This window comes from Bombina bombina, chromosome 2, assembly GCF_027579735.1.
Source record: "Bombina bombina isolate aBomBom1 chromosome 2, aBomBom1.pri, whole genome shotgun sequence".
NCBI classification, from domain to species: Eukaryota; Metazoa; Chordata; class Amphibia; order Anura; family Bombinatoridae; genus Bombina; species Bombina bombina.
The window spans coordinates 1,290,167,136-1,290,193,677 of record NC_069500.1 but is presented as its reverse complement, the minus strand read 5'-3'; the positions used below and the strand labels follow the sequence as shown (position 1 = coordinate 1,290,193,677).

General features: G+C 36.0%; 1 protein-coding gene across 2 annotated transcripts in view; it reads right to left on the bottom strand.

The window, feature by feature from the left end:
- The window catches only part of LDB2 (LIM domain binding 2), a 653,506-nt gene that overhangs the window by 37,308 nt on the left and 589,656 nt on the right, over positions 1 to 26,542 (bottom strand). Inside the window, exons 6-9 of one of the 2 annotated variants that reach the window (XM_053704113.1) lie at positions 11,515 to 11,638; positions 5,196 to 5,321; positions 3,763 to 3,914; positions 535 to 609 (exon numbers count right to left, since the gene is read on the bottom strand). In XM_053704113.1, the coding sequence (XP_053560088.1) occupies positions 535 to 609; positions 3,763 to 3,914; positions 5,196 to 5,321; positions 11,515 to 11,638 (477 nt within the window). The remainder of the gene's footprint in view (positions 1 to 534; positions 610 to 3,762; positions 3,915 to 5,195; positions 5,322 to 11,514; positions 11,639 to 26,542) is intronic. The other variant, XM_053704114.1, reaches the window with a different exon arrangement.

Genomic DNA, 26,542 nt, shown 5'->3' with positions numbered 1-26,542 from the left:
TTTCACATAAAATCAACCTTTATTCACCCATCAGGTTCCTCTGTAAAATGACAACATTATATGCACTTACTGGGCCCTTAATCATCTATATGAGGCATGGTTAAGGGCAAATTACTGACTTGAAACATTGTCATTTTCCTGATAGAAGAATAAGCAGCAATGATTTTAAGTGAAACTTGTGGCTGGATTTGCTTGCTTTTTCATGTGAATGGGGACGTAGCAAACCTCATCCATGTATAAGATAAGATTAATGATGTTTCAACAATGTTAAACATGGACATTTACATTATACAATTTTAATTGAAATGTCTTTATATGTCTCTATATAGTATTAATTAAACATATCAAAACCAGTCAATATTCCATGATAATTTTGCTACTGTATCAATCATTTGAGATGTTTTAAATGAATAAAACATATTCTTTATTTGTAATGTTTTATTAGTTGTAGGCCCTTGATATAAGAGAATTATAATGGAATATTGACAGGTTTGGCATAACAGGCCCTGTGACTTGATTAGGCCTATTACTTACCAAACCGTTCCGTATTCCACGATAATTCCTTCTGACCCGTGTCTTATCTCCTATGCATTTTTTTGTAGTGATGAACTGCAAATAGAGTAGGCTTTTTAAAAAGATAACATTTAGACATCTTATTCAGTTATACAATTGCAATACACCACATGTAAGACAACACACAGTATAATGGTGTAAATATAAACATATTCTTGCAAATTCTTTTCAAATGTGTAGTATAGTGCCTGATATGTCTCATCAATAGACATTCAAAGGTGTGAATAAAGGTTGATAGAAAGGAATAAAATATAAGATGTATGACTAGTAGTAAAGCCTGTGTACACGGGTCAAAATGTTTAATGAAAGAAAAATATACCTATGCTTCTATCCATCTGTCCCTATCCCTCTTCCTAACCCTCTATCCCTATTCCTCTACCCCTATCCCTCTATCCCTGTCCCTATCCCTCTATCCCTGTCCCTATCCCTCTATCCCTGTCCCTATACCTCTGTCCCTGTCCCTCTGTCCCTGTCCCTCTCCCTATCCTTCTGTCCCTATCCCTCTGTCCCTAACCTTCTGCCCCTATCCCTCTGTCCCTATCCTTCTGCCCCTATCCCTATCCTTCTGTCCCTATCCCTCTGTCCCTATCCTTCTGCCCCTATCCCTCTGTCCCTATCCCTCTGTCCCTATCCCTATCCTTCTGTCCCTATCCCTCTATCCCTGTCCCTATCCCTCTGTCCCTGATACCTCCTCAAACAGCTCTCTAACCCCCCCTTTGAACTATTGCCGCTGTCTTATATACTGGCACTGTCTGCCAGTACCTATAACCACATTTTTTATTCTTTTTTAATTTATTTTTATTTTTTCTGTAGTGTAGTGGTCCCACCACCTCTCTCGATCACCATTTAGTCACCCCTGCACCCCTTTTCTGTAGTGTAGCTGCCCCATCCCTCTGCTGCTGAGCCACCCACCCACTGCCCACCTCCAGCCGGCACCAACATTAGATCATTACAGACGGTAACACACACAGTGTCACCGTCTGTAATGATCAGGCATTTGCCCTCATATGAAGACGGAGCACCGATCGTGCTCTGATCCATATGCGGCAGATGCCTGAAGGTTCAGGAGCTCCAGCTCTCAGCGACAGTGACAGTTAACCAGAGCTCTAAAGTCACAATAAACCGACGCGCGTTAAATGAGTTTGTACTCAAGTAAAAGTGTTTACTTTTAACTCATAATATGCGCGCTATTTCCGTCACATGCAGAGTCGCAAAATACCCCATATCCAGGGGCGTATTAAGGCATAGGCCAACGAGGCCGGTGCCTAGGGCAGCAGATTTTTAAGGGGCAGCAGAATTTTGAGTCCCTAGGGCCACTCTACTGAACTCAGGGCCGGGTGGCTAAATCAACCAGGGCCCGGCTATTGCTATCCTACGGGATTGTATGTGGGTGCGCATGATGTGGTGACAGTGGATGCGGAACTCCCTTGCGCAGCCTGGCCTGGACTGAGAGGGAATGCGGTATTCTTCCTTGCTCCACTGCGTGATTGAGACTCACACAGACTACACAGTGCAGTGTGCACTATACCGTGACCACTGTGAAACAGCATATGGCTTTCTCCCTTCAATACATCTTCATTAGGCATTAAAATACTTATTAAAACGGATTAGTCACTAAATACTTGTACATTTACTGTTTGTCTATCTGTCATACATGCAAAGAATAAGTATTTATTGCTGAATCTATACAACTATGTGACTTAAAACACAACTGAAAATATGTTGTATGCATTTAATACATTCAGAAACAATACAAGTATATACATTATTATGAATGTATCATGTGACTTTATCCCCTAGGATACAATTCTTAAACCTATCATAACTACTGTTGTATTTTTTAAGTACTTTTAAAGGCCAGTTTGTATATTCATTACATATTTATCCAAGCAGATATTTTGCTTAAATAACTGTCAATCACCAAAGAATATGTTTAAGGTTAAACAACTACCTACTGACAAACTATCAAACAGTGAATATATATATATATATATCTGTGTGTGTGTATGTGTGACCAGAGTGAATGCAAGCCCTGGTGAACATCTACTTAAAAAGACATTATTTATTTTTATTTTTTACACCCTGCCCCAAAAATATTATGTCTAAAAAAAGGCCTTAAACCTGGGGTGGGGTGGGGGGGGGGGGGGGGGCAGCAGCATTTTGAGTGCCTAGGGCAGCACAAAACCTAAATACGCCCCTGCCCATATCACTCGTGCGCTACAGTTAGTGCACTCATGATCCAGCCCATTATCTATTCTTCTTCTTCTTCTAGCTATCTATAAATACTCTGTTTTAGATGCCTTTAACAGTTCAAAATAAACATTTATTTTTTAGTTGAACATTTAACTAATGTTTGCTACTCACTAAGTAGTATAATGAGAGCATCCATATGTCTAGCCAGTTCAATACTGTTATTTTATATTTTCTTCACATTGTTAATTTCTTTAAAAAAAAAAAGTAAGAACCATTCACAATAAATGTATAATAGAGAGAGATCAGTATCAGTATTAAGCTGACTATACACTTGAGCATTATAACTAGATGTTGGCATTTGTACATTGTACTGTAATATATTCTCCCATTTAATGTGTTCACAATGATCCCTTTTCCCGGTTGCAGTATATTAAATTGTTTACAATATGCCTTTTGCCTTAATTTTGTCATTTGAAATAGCTGCTTTTGCCTGTTGAGACCACCATCTAAACTGAAAATATGAATACTGCTGTATTCTTTATAGAAAGCTACGTGAACACGAAGCAACAGCTGTAATCATCCTCCCATGAGGGTGGGAGAGATAGGTATGAAAATGTTCATTAGAAATTGTTCTTTTTAGCTAATGGCATTTGTGTATATGAAAAGAGAAAAGATAAGGAGACATTTGTATAGAAAGAGAAACATAAGAGAAGAAGGTCTGCAATCCCTGTAAGCTCAGCCCATTAAAATGAGTTTCGGTTTCATTGAGCAAAATCATATATTCCATATACAAAAATAAACATAAATGAGCAATTTTCCATTCATTTAATACTCTGCAGCTGGTACAACAGATTATTAATGGGAAAACAATTTTACCATACAGTGTTCTTTTAAAATGTTTTTGTTACCTTTATAAATATAGCTTAATATTACAATGCACAGAGTATGTATTTAGTTACATCTTTTACATTTAGAATAACTAAAATCAATACATACGGGGACTTGACTTGACAGGTTGAGGTTTGCAGCTGATATTTTCTTCTTGCTATACATGCTGTTTAAATTGTTTCCGGCATTACTGTTTGAAGTGTTGCTTGTTGAGTTTTTCCTTTTTCTTCTTTTGGTGGTTGTCTGTCTTGTTGGTTCTGCTGTTAAAAAATTTTATAGAAATAGAAGGAAAAAAAAAATACAAAATATATAAAACAATGTTTAAATAGCCAAAATAAAAAAATAAGTAATAGCCTTTTTATCTAAATACAATTGTCAGAAATATATATTAAAGTTTAAATGCAAAATCTACTTTAAATGTGTGGTGCTACACAAAATAATTGTATTCTTCATATAATGCAAACAGTCAAAATATCATATAGCAAATATAGAAATTGATTAGTACACAACTACTAACAGGGGAGTGAAAGTCAAAATTAAACTTTTATGGTTAACATAGTAACATAGTAGATGAGGTTGAAAAAAGAAAGAAGTCAATCGCGTTTAACCTATACAAATCTCAATATATTAACACTAAGAGCTATAGTTGAGCTCAAATTAATCCCATTAAAAAGGTGGCCAATTTAACACCAGCAATCATATCCGTGAATTCTGTTTATAGCCAGAAATGTGTCTAAACAATTTTTTAATGTATCTAAGGTATTAGCATTTACTACCTCCTAAGGTAATGAGTTCCACAATTTGATTGCTCTTACAGTGAAAAAATGTTTACGTGGCTGGAGATTAAATCGCCTTTCCTCCAGCCTTAAATTTTGTCACAAAAAAAATTTCTTGGAATAAACAGAGTTTCTGTTATCTCTGTAAATGGGCCATGGATATATTTATGTAAAGTAATCATGTAACCTCTCAATCACCTTTTTTTTCTCGAGATAACAGACCCAGTTTTTTTAACCTTTCCTTATAGCTTAAATTCTCCATTCACCTTATAAGATTTGTGGCCCTTTTCTGAACTTTTCTAAGTCTGCAATGTGTTTTTTTGAGATTGGTCCCCAGATGCACTCCATACTCAAGGTGAGGTCTTACCAGGGATTTATATAGTGACAGAATTAAGCTTTCTTCCCTTGCCTTAATGCATCTTTTAATACATGCTAGTATCTTTTTAACCCTTAGAAGCATTTAGCTTGTTATCTATTACTACTCCCAAATCCCTTTCCTCCTCTGTTTTGCTAAGTCTAGTCCCATTTTAAATAATAGGTTGCCTGTTTATTTTTACTTTCAAAATGTAGAACCTTGCATTTTCCTGTATTAAATCTCATTTTCCATTTACCTGCCCATTCTTCTAATTTTTGTAGATTCCCTTATATTCATCCTGCACTGACCTAATAACCTTACACAACTTTGAATCATCTGCAAAAATAAAGATGTTGCTATTTAATCCTTGCTCCAAGTCATTAATAAAATATTAAAAAGAACATTTTTACCCGTCATGCTTCTTGCATTTGCTGCCATACATTTAATTTTCATGTGCTTTCTGCTGCTACTTGGTGCGCTTTCCTCCAAACTTTCTAATGTGACATTTCCTAAGTGTAACCTTCTGTCATCCATTCCTTGGTTCAGATAGAAAATTCAATTTTAAAAGACTTTTCAGTTTATTTCTATTATCAAATGTCATTTTTTTCTCTTGATATCCGTTGTTGAAAAACATACATAGGTAAGCTTTGGTGCAGCAATGCACTACTTAAAGCTAGCTGCTGATTGGTGGCTGCACACTTATGCCTCTTGTTATTGTACTGACCAGATGTGTCAGCTAGCTCCCAATGGCACATTGCTGCTCTGGAGCTGACTTTAATTATGTGTCTAACCACTTTTCAGGGGCTAAATGCATGGTTAAATGCAAGCAATAGTGCAATAATAATATACTCTAACACAGCATTTTCTTTTAGCACTTTTATGTCCCTTTAACATATAAAAAAAAAGTTAACAAGGTAATAATTCATTTTACAGAACTGCATTGTTAGTGAAGTATAGAGCACTTCATAGCTATTATAGGCAAATTAAGCACTTTTAGATACGATACTTTAAAGACTCATGTCCCTGAATTGTCTCAGCACAGGTTACAGATAACATATCTATTAAACCTAAAGCTTTCTGCGAGATGTGCTGTATAGAAACTAATGGCAGTGCATGAAAAGCTGCATTCAAGGAATATAAAACCCACATTTTCTTTCATGATTCAGATGGTGCATGTAATTTTGAACAGCTTTCCAATTTACTTCTATTATCTAATTTGTTTTGTTCTCTTGGTATCATTTGTTGAAAAGCATACCTAGGTAGACTCTGGAGTTGGAAGCTAGCTGCTGATTGGTGGTTGCACATGTATGCATCCTGTCATTGGCTTACTTATGTGTTTACCTAGCTCCCAGTAGTGCATTGCTGCTCCATAAAAATAAATTATATCACAAGAATGATAATAGATAATAGAAGTAAATTCAAAAGTTAAATAAAATGACATGCTGTATATGAATCATGAAAGAAAATTTTGGGTTTTGTGTTCCTTTAAAGGGATACGGAACCAAATTTTTTTTCTTTCATGATTCAAATAGAGAAGGCAATTTTAAGCAACTTTCAAGTTTACTCCTATTATCAAATTTTCTTAGTTTTCTTGGTATCTTTATTTGAAAAAGCAGGAATCTAAGTTTACAAGCCGGCCCATTTTTTGTTCAGCACCCTGGATAGTGATTGCTGATTGGTAGCTACATTTAGCCACTAATCAGAAAGCGCTACCCAGGTGCTGAAACAAAGATGGGCCTACTTGTAAGCTTACATTCCTGCTTTTTCAAATGAAGATACCAAGGGCGCAATCCGATATACGACGCAGGTTTTGGCGCAAGCGTGGAAACCTGCGCCACCCTTAGTTTCAGCTCGCAACTCGAGCTATCACATATATGGCGCCGTCAGATGCTAAAGTGCCGTAAGTCTGACAAACTAGCGATGTCCAGAAATCTGTGTAAGTACAAATTTCTGGAGTCGCCAGTGACTTACGGCATTTTAGAAACTGCCGCCGCCTACAAAAACTGACTAAATTATAAAATCTCCCGTAACTGTCTAACACGCCTCCCAAACATAGCCCGACACGTATACCCCTCTATCCGCAATCCCCCTCTCACTCCTAACATTAAATGTATTAACCCCTAAACCGCCACTCCCGGAGCCCGCCACCAGCTACATTATCTATATCACCCCCTAATATGATCCCCCTACACAACCGCCACCTATTTTAACTATATTACCCCCTAATCTGAGCCCCCTACCCCGCTGCCACCTACATTATATGTACTACCCCCTAATCTGACCCCCTTACACCGCTGCCACCTATATTAAGATGATTAACCCCTAATCTAATCCCCCTACACCGCCGCCACCTACATTAAAATTATTACCCCCTAATGTGAGCCCCCTACCCCGCCGCCATCTATATTAAAATGATTACCCCCAAATGTGAGCCCCCTACCCCGCCGCCACCTATTTTAACTACATTACCCCCTAATCTAATCCCCCTACACCGCCGCCACCTATTTTAACTATATTACCCCTAATCTAATCCCCCTACACCGCCTCCACCTATATTAAATGTATTAACCCCTAATCTAATCCCCCTACACCGCCGCCACCTATAATAAATGTATTACCCCCTAAAATACTAAAATGTCCCTACCCGAAACTAAATTACAAATAGCCCTGAAAAGGGCCTTTTGCGTGGCATTGTCCCAAAGTAACCAGCTCTATTACCAGCCCTTAAAAGGGCCTTTTGCGGGGCATTGCCCCAAAGTAACCAGCTCTATTACCAGCCCTTAAAAGGGCCTTTTGCGGAGCATTGTCACAAAGTAATCAGCTCTTTTACCTGTAATCTGACCCCCTACACCGCCGCCACCTATATTAAATATATTAACCCCTAATCTAATCCCCCTACACCGCTGCCACCTATATTAACTATATTAACCCCTAATCTGACCCCCCTACACCGCCGCCACTTATGTTAACTATATTAACCCTAATTATATTAGGGTTAATATAGTTAATATAGTTATTATATTATATATTTTATTAATATAGTTAATAATTAATATAGTTATTATATTATATATATTAACTATATTAACCCTATCTAACCCTAACACCCGTAACTTAATTATTATTGCAATAAATCTAAATAATATTAATCTTATTAACTAAAATATTCCTATTTAAAACTAAATACTTACCTATAAAATAAACCTTAAGATAGCTACAATATAATTAATAATTACATTGTAGCTATTTTAGGGTTTATATTTATTTTACAGGTAACTTGGTATTTATTTTAACTAGGTACAATAGCTATTAAATAAACTACAATTATCTAAACTAAAATATAATTAAATACACTAAACTAAATTACAAAAAAAAAAAAAACACTAAATTACAAAAAATAAAAAAGATTACAAGAATTTTAAGCTAATTACACCTAATCTAAGCCCCCTAATAAAATAACAAAGCCCCTTAAAATAAAAAATGTCCCTACCCTAAACTAAATTACAAAAAGTAATCAGCTCTACTACCAGCCCTTAAAAGGGCCTTTTGTGGGGCATTGCCCCAAAGTAATCAGCTCTTTTACCTGTGAAAAAAAAGAACACCCCCCCATTACAACCCACCACCCACACACCCCTACTCTAAAACCCACCCTATCCCCCCTTAAAAAATCCTAAGTCTAACCCCCAAGTGCTCCTTACCTGAAGACCGGCGGAGAAGGTCCTGTTCCAGGCGGAGAAGTCTTCTTCCAGGCGGCGACCTCTTCTTCTTCCAGGAACCAGCCGGCACAGAGCGGAGGAGTTGAAGACCGATGACCACGGAGCTGAAGACCGCCCTCGCTGGAACTGAAGACCAGCGATGCAGGAACTGAAGATCAGCAACGCTGAAACTGAACACCGGAGCCATGGAGCGTGGAGGATCCTCTTCATATGATCGCCGCCGTACACTGAATCGGAATTCAAGGTACGCGATTAAAAATGGTGTCCCTTGAATTCCTATTGGCTGATTTGAGCCTTCAAATTCAAATCAGCCAATCGGATGAAAGCTACTTTAATTCTATTGGCTGATTTGAATAGCCAATAGAATAAGAGCTACAGTAATTCAATTGGCTGATTAGAATAGCCAATAGAATTACAGTAGCTCTTATTCTATTGAATACCTTGAATTCCGATTCAGTGTACGGCGGCGATCGTATGAAGAGGATCCTCCACGCTCCATGGCTCCGGTCTTCAGTTCCAGCGTCGCCGATCTTCAGTTCCTGCATCACCGGTCTTCAGTTCCAGAGAGGGCGGTCTTCAGCTCCGCGGTCATCGGTCTCCAACTCCTCCGCTCCATGCCGGCTGGTTCCTGGAAGAAGAAGAGGTCGCCGCCTGGAAGAATACTTCTCCGCCTGGAACAGGACCTTCTCCGTCGGTCTTCAGGACAGGTAAGGAGCACTTGGGGGTTAGACTTAGGTTTTTTTAAGGGGGGATAGGGTGGGTTTTAGAGTAGGGGTGTGTGGGTGGTGGGTTGTAATGGGGGGGTTGTTCTTTTTTTTCACAGGTAAAAGAGCTGATTACTTTGGGGCAATGCCCCACAAAAGGCCCTAGTTTAGTGTAGGGACATTTTTTTATTTTGGGGGGCTTTGTTATTTTATTAGGGGGCTTATATTAGGTGTAATTAGCTTAAAATTCTTGTAATCTTTTTTTATTTTTTGTAATTTAGTGTTTGTTTTTTTTGCAATTTAGTTTAGTGTATTTAATTATATTTTAGTTTAGATAATTGTAGTTTATTTAATTTATTGATAGTGTAGGTGTATTTGTAACTTAGGTTATGATTTATTTTACAGGTAAATTGGTAATTATTTTAACTAGGTAGCTATTAAATAGTTATTAACTATTTAATAGCTATTGTACCTAGTTAAAATAAATACCAAGTTACCTGTAAAATAAATATAAACCCTAAAATAGCTACAATGTAATTATTAATTATATTGTAGCTATCTTAAGGTTTATTTTATAGGTAAGTATTTAGTTTTAAATAGGAATATTTTAGTTAATAAGATTAATATTATTTAGATTTATTGCAATAATAATTAAGTTACGGGTGTTAGGGTTAGATAGGTTTAATATAGTTAATATATATAATATAATAACTATATTAATTATTAACTATATTAATAATATATATAATATAATAACTATATTAACTATATTAACCCTAATATAATTAGGGTTAATATAGTTAATATAGGTGGCGGCGGTGTAGGGGGGTCAGATTAGGGGTTAATATATTTAATATAGGTGGCGGCAGTGTAGGGGGATTAGATTAGGGGTTAATATATTTAATATAGGTGGCGGCGGTGTAGAGGGGTCAAATTACAGGTAAAAGAGCTGATTACTTTGTGACAATGCCCAGCAAAAGGCCCTTTTAAGGGCTCGTAATAGAGCTGGTTACTTTGGGGAAAATCTCCGCAAAAGGCCCTTTTAAGGGCTGGTAATAGAGCTGGTTACTTTGGGGCAATGCCACGCAAAAGGCCCTTTTCAGGGTTATTTGTAATTTAGTTTAGGGTAGAGACATTTTAGTATTTTAGGGGGTAATACATTTATTATAGGTGGCGGCGGTGTAGGGGGATTAGATTAGGGGTTAATACATTTAATATAGGTGGCGGCGGTGTAGGGGGATTAGATTAGGGGTTAATACATTTAATATAGGTGGCGGCTGTGTAAGGGGATTAGATTAGGGGTTAATCATTTTAATATAGGTGGCGGCGGTGTAAGGGGATTAGATTAGGGGGTAATATAGTTTAAATAGGTGGCGGCGGTGTAGGGGGATTAGATTAGGGGGCAATATAGTTAAAATAGGTGGCGGCGGGGTAGGGGGCTCACATTAGGGGTTAATAATTTTAATATAGGTGGCAGCGGTGTAGGGGGATCACAATAGGGGGTTAGACATTTAATGTAGGTGGCGGCGGGGTCCGGGAGCGGCGGTTTAGGGGTTAAACACTTTATTAGGGATTGCGGCGGGGGATTGCGGTTGACAGGTAGATAGACATTGCGCATGCGTTAGGCGTTAGGTTTTATTTTGCAGGTAGTTTAGGGAGTTATGGGGCTCAAATACTCAGCGTAAGGCTTACTACGCCTTCAATTTGTGGCGAGGTGAAAATGGAGTAAGATTTCTCCATTTTCGCCACGTAAGTCCTTACTCTGTATATTGGATACCAAACTGCGCTGGTTTGGTATACCTGTCTATGGGCCAAAAAACTACGGCCGAAGGCAGAAGTATATGAGCGTAACTTCTAGGTTACACCGTATATAGGATACCAAACCAGCACAAAATTTGGCGTCCCCTGCTTTTGCGGGCGACGCTGCATATCGGATCGGGCCCCAAGCGAAGAAAGAAAAATTGATATCAGGAGTAAATTAGAAATTTGCTTAAATGTGCCTGCTCTATGGGAATCATGAAAGAAAACATTTGGGTTCAGTATCCCTTTAAGCAGGAGGCTATGAGGGTTAACATGGCAGCACCTGACATTACTAGAACCTCTCAGTTTGAAGCAAATTCAAAGTGTGATCTTTATACGTATTGTTTCACATGCATACACCATCTAGTTGTTTTTTTATCATATTAGATACTCATATTTAAACTGTACATTTTAAAAATAATTCTCCTACCATTGTTACTTGTACGAACAAAATAAAAAATGACTCAAGAGGATTCAACGAAGACCCCCTGCAAAATGATAAAACGTACCTGGTGGTGCAACCATTCTCTGCCACTTTTGAAATAAACAGGTCTTCAGACAATCTCGAGGACTTAGGTTATAGGTTTTATGTCTTGACATTAATTCTTGCATTGGCTCCAATATTACACACAACTGAGGAAAAAAATAGGTATTATTTTATGGATAACGGAGACTGAGTGTAGCACTTTATATATTGTAGATCAAAAGTAATTGGCATACATAACAGTACTAAATATTCTTTCAGTAATTCTGAAAAACAGCAAACAAAATCTAAAAATATACACAATAGATATATATATAAAACACAACCAGCAATTTATAAATATCTCACTTTGTTAAAATACTAATTTCCCATGCTATTATAATTTATGTAGGTTTAAAAATAACAATTTTATATGAATTATTTTGTAGGCAGATTATTTGCAATGCAGATCTTAAAGGGACCTGTTATCCACTTGCAAAATCACTTGAAATTTCTGTAAAAAGCAAATAAAGTAAATTCCACATGAACATCTCTAAGTAAAAAAGGGAGATATGTTACAACTTTAAAACAATTTTGAAATCTGAACTACAGAATAATTGTAAAATTATAAAACTATAACTGAATACAAATCCTAAATTGGGTATTAAGTAATTTCAAGCCCATGTCATGAGTATCCCAGAGATTTAAAGGGACAGTCTACACCAGAATTTTTATTGTTTTAAAAGATAGATAATCCCTTTATTACCCATTTCCCAGTTTTGCATAACCAACACAGTTATATTAATATACTTTTAACCTTTGTGATTATCTTGTATCTAAGCCTCTGCAAACTGCCCCTTTTTTCAGTTCTTTTGACAGACTTGCAGTCTAGCCAATCAGTGCCTGCTCACAGATAACTTCTCGTGTACGAGCACAGTGTTATCTATATGAAATACGTGAACTAACACCCTCTAGTGGTGAAAAACTGTTAAAATGCAATCTGAAAGAGGTGGGCTTCAAGGTCTAAGAAATTAGCATATGAACCTCCTAGGTTAAGCTTTCAACTAAGAATACCAAGAGAACAAAGCAAAAGTGGTGATAAAAGTAAATTGGAAAATTGTTTAAAATTACATGCTCTATCTGAATCATGAAAGTTTATTTTGACCTAGACTGTCCCTTTAATGAACTATTAAATAAGTGGTAAATAAACATAAGTGCATTTGTTTCTTCTGAGTACTTTTTTTCAGTGTTTGGTTCGGCTGAATTTAGTTCATGTTGGTATTTATGTCAGCACAATATTCATTTTGTGTTTCTTACTGTTATTTCCAATAGGAAAAGTAGATATATACAACTAACAATTCAACAGTAATCTAACATTATAGAAAATGAACAATTAAAAGAACTTATCTTTTAAAGCTAGCAGAACATTTATGTGACTGATTGAATTTGAGTCATTTGACTCCATTTAACAAGCAGCAATAGCTGCTCCGTAACCCCAGTGTTTCAGTCTCGCTCAGTGCGTTATTTAAGTAGCAGCGATCGAATTGAGATGATTGACAGCCCCCTCTTGCATGGGATTGGCCATGCGCAAGCAGGGTGTGACCTTGCACAATCAGCGGAAAGAGCAATTGGGCAGTGTACTGCTGCCTGCTTGCCGCGAGGCTGGGCACCAGAGGTTTAAGACCATGAACCTTGTCTGCCCGGCCATTGATAAATGGAGCCCAATGACTACCTCACAGAGGCACATAGCTGCATGTTCCAATAGCTCTAGTCACAAGTGATTTGCCGAATCAGCCTTAAATTAAGGCGACTTTGTAATCATCCGAATCTAAATGCGCATCTGTGAATATCCTGCAGTGACTCACACAGTCCTGTTCATTTACTAACACTTATCAAATGTGAAGTCAAATGCAAAAAAATATCATTCAATGAAAAGATTTCCCTGGAATAAGTTATTCAATAGATTATAAGAATATAAGACAATCTACTGTAACCCCATGCTTTTCATTTACCATATTTTAAACTTTGTGATACCTTAAAATTATTGTTTTTTTCTAAAATATTTTACAGATGCAAATATATAAATATTCTGAAATCTAAATTGTTCCAAAATCCAAATCTTTTTTGAAGGCCCCAGGCAGTTTGGATAAAGGATTTTGTATCTATATGATCAGACCTCCTATTTGCCTAGCATTTTGCAGGATTGGCAAAGTTCAGGAGTTTTGTTCAGTATTTCATCCCACCATGTTCCTTAAAGGGACACTGTACCCAAATTTTTTCTTTCATGATTCAGATAGAGTAGGCAATTTTAAGTAACTTTCTAATTTACTCCTATTATCACATTTTCTTCATTCTCTTGGTATCTTTATTTGAAATGCAAGAATGTAAGTTTAGATGCCGGCCCATTTTTTGTGAACAACCTGGGTTGTCCTTGCTGATTGGTGGATAAATTCATCCACCAATAAAAAAGTCCTGTCCAGAGTTCTGAACAAAAAAACGCTTAGATGCCTTCTTTTTCAAATAAATATAGCAAGAGAACGAATAAAAATTGATAATAGGAGTAAATTAGAAACTTGCTTAAAATTGCATGCTCTATCTGAATCACTAAAGGAAAAAAATTGGGTTCAGTGTCCCTTTAACCTTTAAATGGCTTAAAGGGACATAAAACCCAAACATTTTCTTTCATGATTCAGACAGAGCATACCATTTTATAAATGTTCCAATTTACTTCTATTATCAAATTTTCTTTGTTTTCCTATTATCCTTTGTTGAAAAGCAGGAAGGTAAGTTCAGGAGTGTGCATGTGTCTGCAACACTATATGGCAGCAGTTTTGCAACAATGTTATACATGAGGAAGAGCACTAGAGGGCAGCAGTTTTGCAACAATGTTATACATGAGGAAGAGCACTAGAGGGCAGCACTATTTCCTGTCATGTTGTGCTTCAGTCATGTGCACACTACCTACCTAGATATCTCTTTAACAAAGAATAATGGGAAAAAAGTAAATTTGATAATAGAAGTTAATTGGAAACTTTTTTAAAATGTTTTTCTCTATCTGAAACATGAAATAAACAATTTGGGTTTCAGGTCACTTTAAATACCCAGCAGATAAACACCAAGCACAAGCAAAACCTAGTAATGTCACATCATGTTCTAGTAGAAAATGTTTGTTTTTAAATCCCAAATAAACATTTGCAGTTATTTTTTTTCCCCATTTACAAAAAAGTTACTAAATCCTTTCATGCAGTACAATTAATGTGAATATAAACTTTTACTTGTTTTATTTATTATTTTTATAGGTTCTGGCCATAAAACACCTTGATATTGTAATATAAAAGTGTAATTAGGATTAGAAAAAAAACCTATGCTATATAATTTAATTATTTTTACTTCCTTTGCCTTTCCTCCCCTGTATTTTATAACTGAAAATTGTGGGTTTTCCTATTCTTTGATTTGGAAGTGCACACTGCAGACTTTATATGCCCAATCCTGCTTCATATCTTACTAAAACTGCATTCTAAATCAGCGGTTGCCAACCAGTGGTCTGTGGACCACTGGTGGTCCACAAGAAGATGTTGGTGGTCCTTGACACCATCACGGAGGAACTAATCTCCTCTGATAGTGTCACCACCATCGAACTGCAACTCCCTACAGTGCCTGGCTGGACATCAGTGAAAACCGACGGAGGAGGAGTTAAATTACAATCTCCCTACGCACGTTGCATAGTACTGCGCAACTTGCGTAGCTAGATTGTATTTTTAACTCCTCCTGCCCGGCGCACTGCTCAGAGAAAGATGCTTTGGTTGGTATAGTCTTGGCTTGAAATAATGGAATTAAAGTATATAAAAAAGAAAAAAAAAATTCTCTCTTATATTCAATTTATTTTCTTCCCTTTACCTGTCTCTTTGTAGTAGTTTTCCTAATTCCTTCAGATGTACTTACATCACTGTTTGTCTTCCTCCCCTCCATCTTCTTTTTTTATTAAATATGAATGATTTTTCATTCTAATGATTTTCCCGTGCACAAAGCCATTCCACCTGAATTCCAGTAATTGCCATCCAGCAGATCAGCCATATCCCACCAGTATTATAGTAATTGCCAGTAACATCAGTCATGGTTAGCTCACATCCATATTAAGAGCATTTTGATATAAACTTAATTTATGACTCCAATGTCTGTCCATGATCATAAGTAGTTTTGAATAATTCCTAAATGGGGAGGTAACTTGATAGTCTTGTGGTCCTTTTAAACATAATTCTTTTTTTTTCACACTTTCTGCCTTTCAGTTTCCAGCTCAAAAGTTGGCACTCACCGTCCATCTATCATTTGGAAGTATTCTCTCAGTTCTGTCATTCAGTTAGTTAATTCCAAAAAATAATTCTTAAAAATTTGTAAATATATACATAATGTAAACTTAGCTATGGTTATACTAGTTATGTACAGTATGTGTATATATATATATATATATATTTATATATATATATATGTGCCAACCTCTATATGCTCTGGTATGAAACTTTTATTATGAGGACCCGATTTGTGTCCAATATAAAGTTCTATGTCAGATACATAGACGATGTATTCTTAGTATGGAGAGGTTCAATAGATTCACTTATCAGTTGGATTGACATGCTCAATAAATTGGAGTCACCGATACGCTTCAAGTAAGAGTTTAGGTCAGACTCCATACAATTTTTGGATTTAAATATCTCTAAGGATGGTCTTAGGTTTGTTACATCACTGTATTCAAAACCAACTGATAAAAATTCTTTACTTCTGTCAACTAGCTTCCACTCTGAACATCAAAAGAGGAGTGTAAATTAATCACAGCTCATGCGAGTAGCACATAATAATACACTTGTCGAGACTAGAGCCACCCAAGAAAATGCAATGATGATGAAACTAAAGGAGAGAGGCTACAGAATGGTTGACATTGATAAAACACAAAATAAATTGTCCCAATATGATCAAAGGACACTCTTACATAAGATAAAGAATGGAGATGATAATCTCATAACTACATTTTCCCCTCTACACAAGATATTAGAGGAATCGGTTCGAAAGAACTGGGACATTGTGAAGTCAGATAAGACACTTCCTTTTTCACAGTCCAACGCACCATGGGTGGTGTACAAAAAAACTCCCAACCTAAAAGATATGTTGGTATATAATGACCCTGTAAAATGTTACCAGAAGGGTACATGGATGGATGCCAGAAAAAAGCTGGGTTGCTTTAAATGTGGAGACTGTACTACTTGTAACAGCATGCTGATGGGATCACAGTTTTATCACCCCAGGATGGGAAAGAAATACAAGATCTTTCACAGATTGACGTGCACCAATAGTTTTGTGATTTACATTCCGACATGCCCGTGTTCCCTTTTTTATGTGGGGAAAACTTCGACCACATTTAGGGAGAGGATGGCTAATCATTGTTATGCCATAAGAGCTGCCATTGACATGCAGGAATCATACCAACCTGTGGCCAGGCATTTTATGGAAGCAGGACACACTGCCGCTAGTCTAAGGACTATGTTAATTGATCATGTGCCACCACTAAATAGAGGTGGGGATAAGCACAAACGCTTCTACAGGTTGAGGCTTCGTGGATTTATCGATTGGACACAGTTACTCCCAGAGGTTTGAATGCTCAATTGAACTATAATGTATTCTTTTAGCCTGATATGGCTATGATTGGACAATCTAGGCTCTATCTGGCGAAGTCTAAATATTATAGCATCCCTCCTGGAAGAGATTTCTTTGCTATACTTCTAGTATTTCGATACTAAGTTTGGGGGCTTAACAGACAAGTGTATATCTGCCTATATAAGTTACTACTATACTGTTATAGACACTTAGTGTTGAATAAAATGTTCTTTTTAGTGGTTTGTAAAATATCATTATAGCCATATTCGAACTACTTTGATAGGTTATCTGTATGTTTTGAACATTTAATATTAGTATAATGTTTTTAGATAATGTTTGTATGTTTTAGTTAACATCCACTCCGCTGCGTATTCACTTTATGTACAATAGTCCTGATGGTGACGTAAGTTGTTACACATCACAGGAGGAGAGGCTATGCAAATTAGCCATGCTGTCTAGATTGAATGACAGGGTGCACTGCACCAGCTGCATAGCGGGTTCACATTGTCGTGGATGAACCGGATGTTCTTAAAGCACTTAACGGTATAAATAAGGAATGGGTGTGTTAGTTTGTTAGAGATCGTTTTGGAGTAATAACCCATTGAGAAAGGTGCCAGTTTAGTACCGAAATGTCTGGGGGTATTTGATGTGCTGAGTTAATGAGTTGAATAAATTTATCTTTTTGAAGACCGGTGAGTGCAGCGTCTTATTCTGTGAAAAGGAACTATATATATATATATATATATATATACACACACACACATAGAGGTTTGTAGCTTTTAAAATAAAAATCATGTTAGTGGTCCACGGGATTCAAAATTGTGAGTTTTGTGGTCCCTGAGGTATGAAAAGTTGGCGACCCCTACTCTAAATAAGGAATTAAATAATAACACTTGTTTTGCGTAACATGGGCAAGTCTTGACTCTTTCAGTTAGAAGTCTGGATTTGCACCTACAAATAATGCAGTGGGGATAGGGTGTCATATTATACCACAGGGGAGAATATGGTCATTGAAAAACAAATACAGCAAAGTTAATCTCTTTGGAAAGCTTTCACACTGTGGCTGTATTATAATTTATTTCAAGACTGCGCAAAAAATCTTGTAAGTTGTTTTACATCCTTTTAGTGGTCATTTGCTATTCTTTTAAATCATTTCATCATTCTGTGGCAGAGAAAGGTTAAATAATTGTCCCATGACCTGACTATAATCTGATGGTGGTGTTTACAATCATTTGCAGTATATATCCCAAAAACATAAACAAATGAGTTCAAAAACTAAAATAAAATCAGTACAGTCTTGTACATCTTCATACCACAGTACATGAACTTCAGACCTGTGACTGTGATACATGATTCCTCACTGTGGCTGCTTAGCAGTGATTTTAAAATGATCTCTTTTCTGACAATCAGTTTCAATGAAATTTCTTAGTCAAAAAGAAAATTCAATCTCTTTTCATAATGGATTTTTAAATAACATGTAATAGGAAGGCATGGGGAGTATTAGCACTGGAATGCCTTCACTGTTCTGGAGTCGGCAGTGATGAAAAGTGCTTCTATTCAATATCTTTACAAAATCACAACAGGGGGTCTTGCTGCGTTCTAGCCAGAGTACGGTCATTTTAAGCTGTTACACACAATGCTGAGTGAAAAAAACATTGTAAATTATAAATTGACAGGGCTTGTGTGGGTTATCAAATAATGCAATTCCTCCCACCCACAAAAACAAGTTACTCTATATAAACACATTGACGTTACCTCTATACAACCTCAAATTCCTCATTACTTTCCACTTTGCAGCTCGTTAGTTTTTAGTAGTATCATCTCTTAGAAAAGTGTTGTTGTCTCACCCACTAAGTGCTAAATTATGAGTGGAGTGCAATTGTTTGAGCATGGGTTTTCGCAATCGTTTGCACGCAGGTTTAATTGCATTCATATTACGAGTTGAGCATAAACGTGATTTGTGTCAGTGCAATCGCAATTTACGCTACAATGATTACTGTGACTTCAAAAGATCTGGTTAACTGTTTCGCCAAATAAAAAAGGTTCACAAAACAATTAAAAAATGCATTACAAAGTACAGTTACACTCGTAAAAACATTACTTGTTTTGTTTACCATCTAATAAAAATAATTAAAAAAATAATATTGTACACAAAAGTTATAAGGGATCAAATATATGAGGTCTCAGGTGTTAGAATAAAAAAGGCAGGCAAAGGACAGTGAGATACATATACATCTCTAAAGATGGATATGTATGTATATATATATATATATATATATATATATATATATATATATATATATAATGTGTGTGTGTGTACATATGTATTTAAAGACATATATACACATATAAACACATAAATACATATGTACTGCCCTTTGCAGTTAAGTAGATGAAAACATGAAAAAGTATATTTATGCTATATTCATATTTAATAAAGTATTATACTATGTATTTACTGTGAATATTGACATTCCAATGGTCTGCACATAGCAAGATATGTTCTATGTATTTGTAAATAGATATTCCTTTATATATCTGTATATATCTATACCTATATATAATCAGCTATATATACTGTATATATATATATATATATATATATATATATATATATACTAGGCGTATATATAAATATATATATTAGGCGATAAGCCTGCCCGGAGGACACTCTATTGTTGTAAAGTGAGGTTTGCAGAAGTGTTTGCTGGAAATAAAAATCCACCCAGGGCATACTGCGAGAGGCGTGGCTTGCACAAGTGAGAGGCGTGACTTGGTGATGCGGGTGTTTTGCTGCCCGCGCAAATGACTACCGAGACGCGAGTTTATTTTTTGCCCGTAAAAGTTTAACCCGCCTCCCAATAATAAATCCGACACTTCAAAACCCCTATTTCCACCATCCCCCCACATCGTAACTAAGAATAAAATGTATTAATGTCTAAACCGCCATTTCCCCACATCACAACTACTAACAAAAGTATTAACCCCTAATCCGCCAACCCGCCACTCGCAATCTACCTAATATAGTTATTAATTGCTAAACCGTCAACATCGTAATATACCTAATAAAGTGATTAACCCCTAATCCGACATTCACCCACAACGCAAATAACCTAATTAAAGTATTAACCCCTAAACCGCCAACCCCCCACAACGCATTCTATCTAATAAAGTGATTAATCCTTAATCCGACATTGACCCACAACGCAAATAACCTAATTAAAGTTTTAACCCCTAAACCAACAACTCCAAACAACGCAATCTACTTAATAAACTGATTAACCCCTAATACGCCATTCAAAAACACAACGCCAACTACCTAATTAAAGTTTTAACCCCTAAACCGCCAACCCCCCACAGCACAATATACCAAATTAACCCCTAAACCGCCATCCCCCCACAAAGCAAAGTCTTAATCTAATCACTAAGCCCCTAACCTTACACCGCCTAAATTAACCCCAATTACATAAAATAAAAAAGATTACTTTGCTAATAAATTAATTTAAAATATCCAAAATAAAAAAATCCAAACTTAAAATTAAAATAAAAAAACCTTACATTACATAAAAAAGTCAATTAAAATAAAAAAAATTACAAAATTACAAAAAATAACAAAATTATCCAAAATATTTTTTTAAACCTAATCTAATACTTTTATAAAAATAATAAAGCAACCCCAAAATAAAAACACCCCCTAATCTAGCACTAAACTAGCAATAGTCCTTAAAAGGGCCTTTTGTAGGGCATTGCCCTAAAGTGATCAGCTCTTTTACCTAAAGAAAGTACCAATTACCACCTAAAAGTAAACCACCCAACCCCCCCAAAACTGTAAAAGAGCTGTTTGCTTTAGGGCAAGGCCCTACAAAAGTTTAGTGTTAGATTAGGTGTTTTTATTTTGGGGTGGATTTTTTATTTTTATATGGGTATTAGATATGGTTTTTATTTTTTTTTATTTTGGATAATTTTGTTTATTTTTTCTGTAATTTTTTATCTTAGTTTTTTTATGTAATGTTAGGTTAGGATTTTTTTATTTTGGTATTTTTTAATTAGTTTTTTAGTAAAGTAGTCTTTTTTATTTTATGTAATTGGGGTTAATTTAGGGGGTGTTAGGAGACTTAGTGATTAGATTAATTATTTGCATTGCGGGGGGTGGCGGTTTAGGGTTAATTAGGTAGATTGTGTTGTGGGGGGTTGGCGGTTTAGGGGTTAATAGTGTTAATAGGTAGATTGCGTTTTGGGGTTGGCTGTTTAGGGGTTAGTAACTTAATCAGTTAGTTTGCGATGTGGGTGATTAGCGGATTAGGGGTTAATACTTATTTTTTAGTTTTTGCTGTGGGGGGATGGCGGTTGAAAGGTACATATTGCGTTTGTGTGGGCGGTTTGTTAATACTTTGTGCGGGCGTTTACATTTTTTGGTTAAGACTTTGTGCGGGTGGGTGGTTTTTTAATAGTTCGTGCGGGCGGTTAGGTGTTTTTGTTAAAATTTTGTGCTGGCGGGTGGTTTGTTAATATTTTGTGTGGGCAGTTAGGTGTTTTTGTTAATACTTCGTGTGGGCTGTTAGGTGTTTTTGTTAATACTTTGTGCGGCCAGAAGGTTTAATACTGTGTGTGGGCGTTTAGGTGTTTTTGTTAATACTTTGTGGAGGCAGGCGGTTTGCTAATACTTTGTGCGGGCGACACGCACATGTAATCGCCCCAGGTGGATTCATTTGGCTGCGGTGGCAATGGACGGCGATGGACGGGTTACAAACGCGATTCTAGTATAGATATATATATATAGGTATAGATATATATTGTACCAAAATACTATTAGATATATGTAGAATAAATTATGTGTTTATGAATAAATAGAACATATTTTTCTATGTTCAGAACATTGGAATGTGAAATATTCATATTTTCATGTCGGGTAATCGCACATTAGAATACGCTGTCGGGTAAGTGCATATGAGAATATGCAATCGTGTTAGCGCACAAGTACGGTGTTAGGTTTCTTCCCCTCTTTTTTCTCCATTGACATTTATGGGGGAATAGGTTATCACACGCACAGTAGTCTAATTGCACTAGAAGTAATCTGTGTGCACTCATCGGGTGAGCAGTTGAGCACAAACTCATAATATGAGCGCAAACCAATGAGAGCAAAAAGTTTACTTCTAATTAGCACTCTAGCGTTAACGCTAAATAGTGCTCCACTCGTAATCTGTCCCTAAGCAAAATATTGTTATTCATTGGGCAACAAATAGGGCAACAAAGGCACTTGCCTAGGGACTCATGAAAATAAGACTTTAACAAATAAATAAAAATAAAGAAGGTGCCTAATAAAATGTTATAATCTCTTATGTCATTTCTCAAATCAATAGCCCTGTCAGTAATTATAACAACCAAACAATGGTGTATTTAGCTATTATGTAATGTATGTGATAAAACCCATTTTGCATATTACCCCTCCTACATTTTCTGTTATTTGCTCTGTTCTTTATCGCTGCATTATAAAAAACACAGAATTGGTAGTAGAAGAAACAAGATCTCTAGATGGAATCAGAGAAGATGCTTTTATAGAGGGGCAATGCCATAGCAGTTATCTGATGCCAGTTCAAATTAACCCCTTTAACCAGGTTGCCAAAACATATTATTGTTATCTAGCACACTGTTTAGTATCCCTGGAAGCCACATTTACAATGTGATTAAAGGGACAATATACCTTTTTTTCATGATTCAAACAGAGCAACCAATTTTAAAAAGTTTCAAGTTTACTTCTGTTATGAAATTAGCTTCATTCTCATGGTATTCTTTGTTGAAGAGCTACCTAGGTAGATAGCATGCATGCATCAGAAACACTGTATAGCAGCAGCTTGATAAAACAGTGCAGAAAAATAGTGCCCTTGCAAATGTATAAATCTTGTGATTGGTTAACTAGATGTTCAGCTAGCTGCCTGTAGTGCGATGCTGTTCCTTCAACAACGGATACAAAGAGAATGAAGCACATTTGATAGTAAAAGTAAAATGGAAAGTTGTTAACAATTGTAGGTTCTATTGAATTATGTAATAACCATTTTAAGTTTCATGTCCCTTTAAGTTTTTCATGATACCAGAATCCTTCAGAGTTGAGCTTGTTCTCAGTGCTGCGAGGTGAACAGCTACTAGATATGCGCTTCTCTGTTTATTATAAATTATGCAACTCACAGATGTGATACAATTCTCTATGAATTACACCATTTTTGAGTTGAAAGTTTTTTTTCTGCATGATTTTAGGTTCACAAACAGTTTAAAGGGACATTAAACACATGGAGATATTGAAATAAAATGTTTCATTGTATGTAGTAAAACAACTTTCATTATTTATTTTGTTCCCTTTTCCTATAATTTAATTCTGAATATTATGGGCTTCCCAAATTCCTGTTAAAAGTGGAAGTGCAGACACAGCAAACAAAACTCCACACAGTAATTGGTTGCACAATCTAGTAAGCCATTTATAACTGTCCCTAATTGACCTTAGCAGAAAATGAAACCTAAATTACAAAATGGCGGCGCCCTCTGTTTATGGACATTAGAATGTTACCCTTATTTTTTTCAATATTTAAAGAACTAATATAATTTTAAAAAATACATGTTTATATTATTTTCAGGCTAATGTTAGCTCTGAATACATCATTCTATCAATTATTTATTTACGCCTAGATTTAGAGTTCTGCGTTAGCCGTCCAAACCAGCGTTAGGACCCCGCTCGCTGGAATTTAGAGTCAGTCAGGAAAGGGTCTAACGCTCACTTTCCAGCCGCAACTTTTCCATACTGCAGATCCCCCTACGCCAATTGCGTATCCTATCTTTTCAATGGGATCTTTCTAACGCCGGTATTTAGAGTCTTGGCTGAAGTGAGCGTTAGAACTCTAACGACAAGACTCCAGCCGCAGGAAAAAGCCAGGAGTTAAGAGCTTTCTGGGCTAACGCCGGTTCATAAGGCTCTTAACTACTGTGCTCTAAAGTACACTAACACCCATAAACTACCTATGTCCCCCTAAACCGAGGCCCCCCCACATCGCCGCCACTCTATTTAATTTTTTTAACCCCTAATCTGCCGACTGCACACCACCGCAACCTACATTATCCCTATGTACCCCTAATCTGCTGCCCCTAACATCGACGACCCCTACATAATATTTATTACCCCCTAATCTGCCCCCCCCAACGTCGCCGCTACCTACCTACAATTATTAACCCCTAATCTGCCGACCGGACCTCACCGCTACTATAATAAATGTATTAACCCCTAATCCGCCTCACTCCCGCCTCAAAAACCCTATAATAAATTGTATTAACCCCTAATCTGCCCTCCCTAACATCACCGACACCTAACTTCAAGTATTAACCCCTAATCTGCCGACCGGACCTCGCCGCTACTCTAATAAATGTATTAACCCCTAAAGCTAAGTCTAACCCTAACCCTAACACCTCCCTAAATTAAATATAATTTTATTCTAACGAAATAAAATAATTCTTATTAAATAAATTATTCCTATTTAAAGCTAAATACTTACCTGTAAAATAAACCCTAATATAGCTACAATATAACTAATAATTATATTGTAGCTATTTTAGGATTTATATTTATTTTACAGGCAACTTTGTATTTATTTTAACCAGGTACAATAGCTATTAAATAGTTAATAACTATTTAATAGCTAAGTATACACAATTAGAGTGCGCTAAAACAGCTCTACCTATAAAGTTAATAGCACTATATAGAATATAAATAGAAGTATTCTATAAAATGTGTTATATTTCAAACAATATATAAAATGTTAACAAATTTAGTAAATCTATAATTAAATTTTATTATTTATTACACAAAATTGAACAATTGTATATAAGGTGCACCTTATTCAATATATATTACAATCAAATATTTAAAATCGCTAAGAAATCTCAATGACCAAAGATATCTCCCCAATACTTCTTACTCAGTATTTGATAAAATGGCTTTGTTGCAAAAAGATATATGCTGGCTTTGTTGCAAATATTTATACTGAGAGGTGTAACAAAATTCGTTGTCAACAAAAGTGTCCTCTGATACAATATATCATTTAGACCGTTAGATGACTTTCCAGTAGAAACAATGCCATAAAGGAATGAACTATTATTAAAAGCAGTTTGTTATTTTTGGGGTACCCCTTATTGGAGACAATTACTATTTAGAGTCAATTGTTAGATGGCGGTGTATCCTCTATTTGCATAGATATATATAAGCAGTTTTTGTTTTTTGAATCCCAAGTTGGAAGTTTTAACAGCACTCACCAGAATCCGAAAGGCTTGAGATAGTGTTACCTTTCCCCGGATCAGCTTTTTTCTTTGCGGCGTCTGTCTGGCGTTTCAAGGTGAACCGTTACTTTAGTCCTAGCGTGTATATCCTCACGTGACCTTTTTGCCGCACCAATAGCCTTACCAGGTTGCCGGTGTAAGTGGTTTCAAAAAACTTCCATATATTTCCATATATTTCTTATTCGTAATAGTACAAATGCTACCAGGAGCACAAGTAATTTGTTAGCACAGTGTCCGCTTATTCTTATTGTAGAGTTCCGTTCCCCACAGAGAATGCAGTACACAGGAGTAAGCAGGAGAAAGTTCCGTTACCGAAGCTGGCCAGCCCAACGGATCTTGTTCAATACCATCTACGCGTTTCAGCAAAAGTGCCTTTGTCAAGATGAACTGCATCCTGTGGGGGAGTCTTTTATGCCGGGATCCTTAAAGGGAAAGTTATTTTCATTTTCTTAAAGGGACTGCTCGTATCTTATGTTTCAAATGTCTTACTTTTAGTTATCTTTGGTAGTTATATTAAATACATCCTTTTGGTGGAGATATCTCAGTAATGGGGTATTAATATGTGTATACAGATAAATAAAATATTCTATCAAAATAAAAATAAATTATTTCATACATGTTAATATTTGCCATTTTAGTGCTATGGTACAGCTTTTATTTTGTATACTTAATACTAAATATGGAGGTAAAATGCAATCAATGAATTATCAATTCTAAAAACATAATATAATAAAAAGCATTTCATAAGAAGACTAACATATATAGAAATGGAATTTATAAAAATAAAATAAAATAAAAATATAAAATTAGAAAAAATTGAATATATAAGAAATGGAATGTATAAAAAAGGATTCTATAAAATTGGATATATAAAATGGAATATATAAAGGAGGTATATTAAAGAAACTAACATTAATATAAGAATTATAGAAAGATTTATAAAAATGGATTAAGGTCTAACTCTGCATTTAGGCCTAAGGGGGTCAAGGTTTTAAAATTAAAAATTAATTCAGCTTCTGTTCTTAAAAGTTTTTTATTTATGTCTCCCCCCCGCCAGTCTGGTTTGATTTTCTTCAGGCCCCAGTATTTTAAGCCTTTTGGATTTTGGTTAT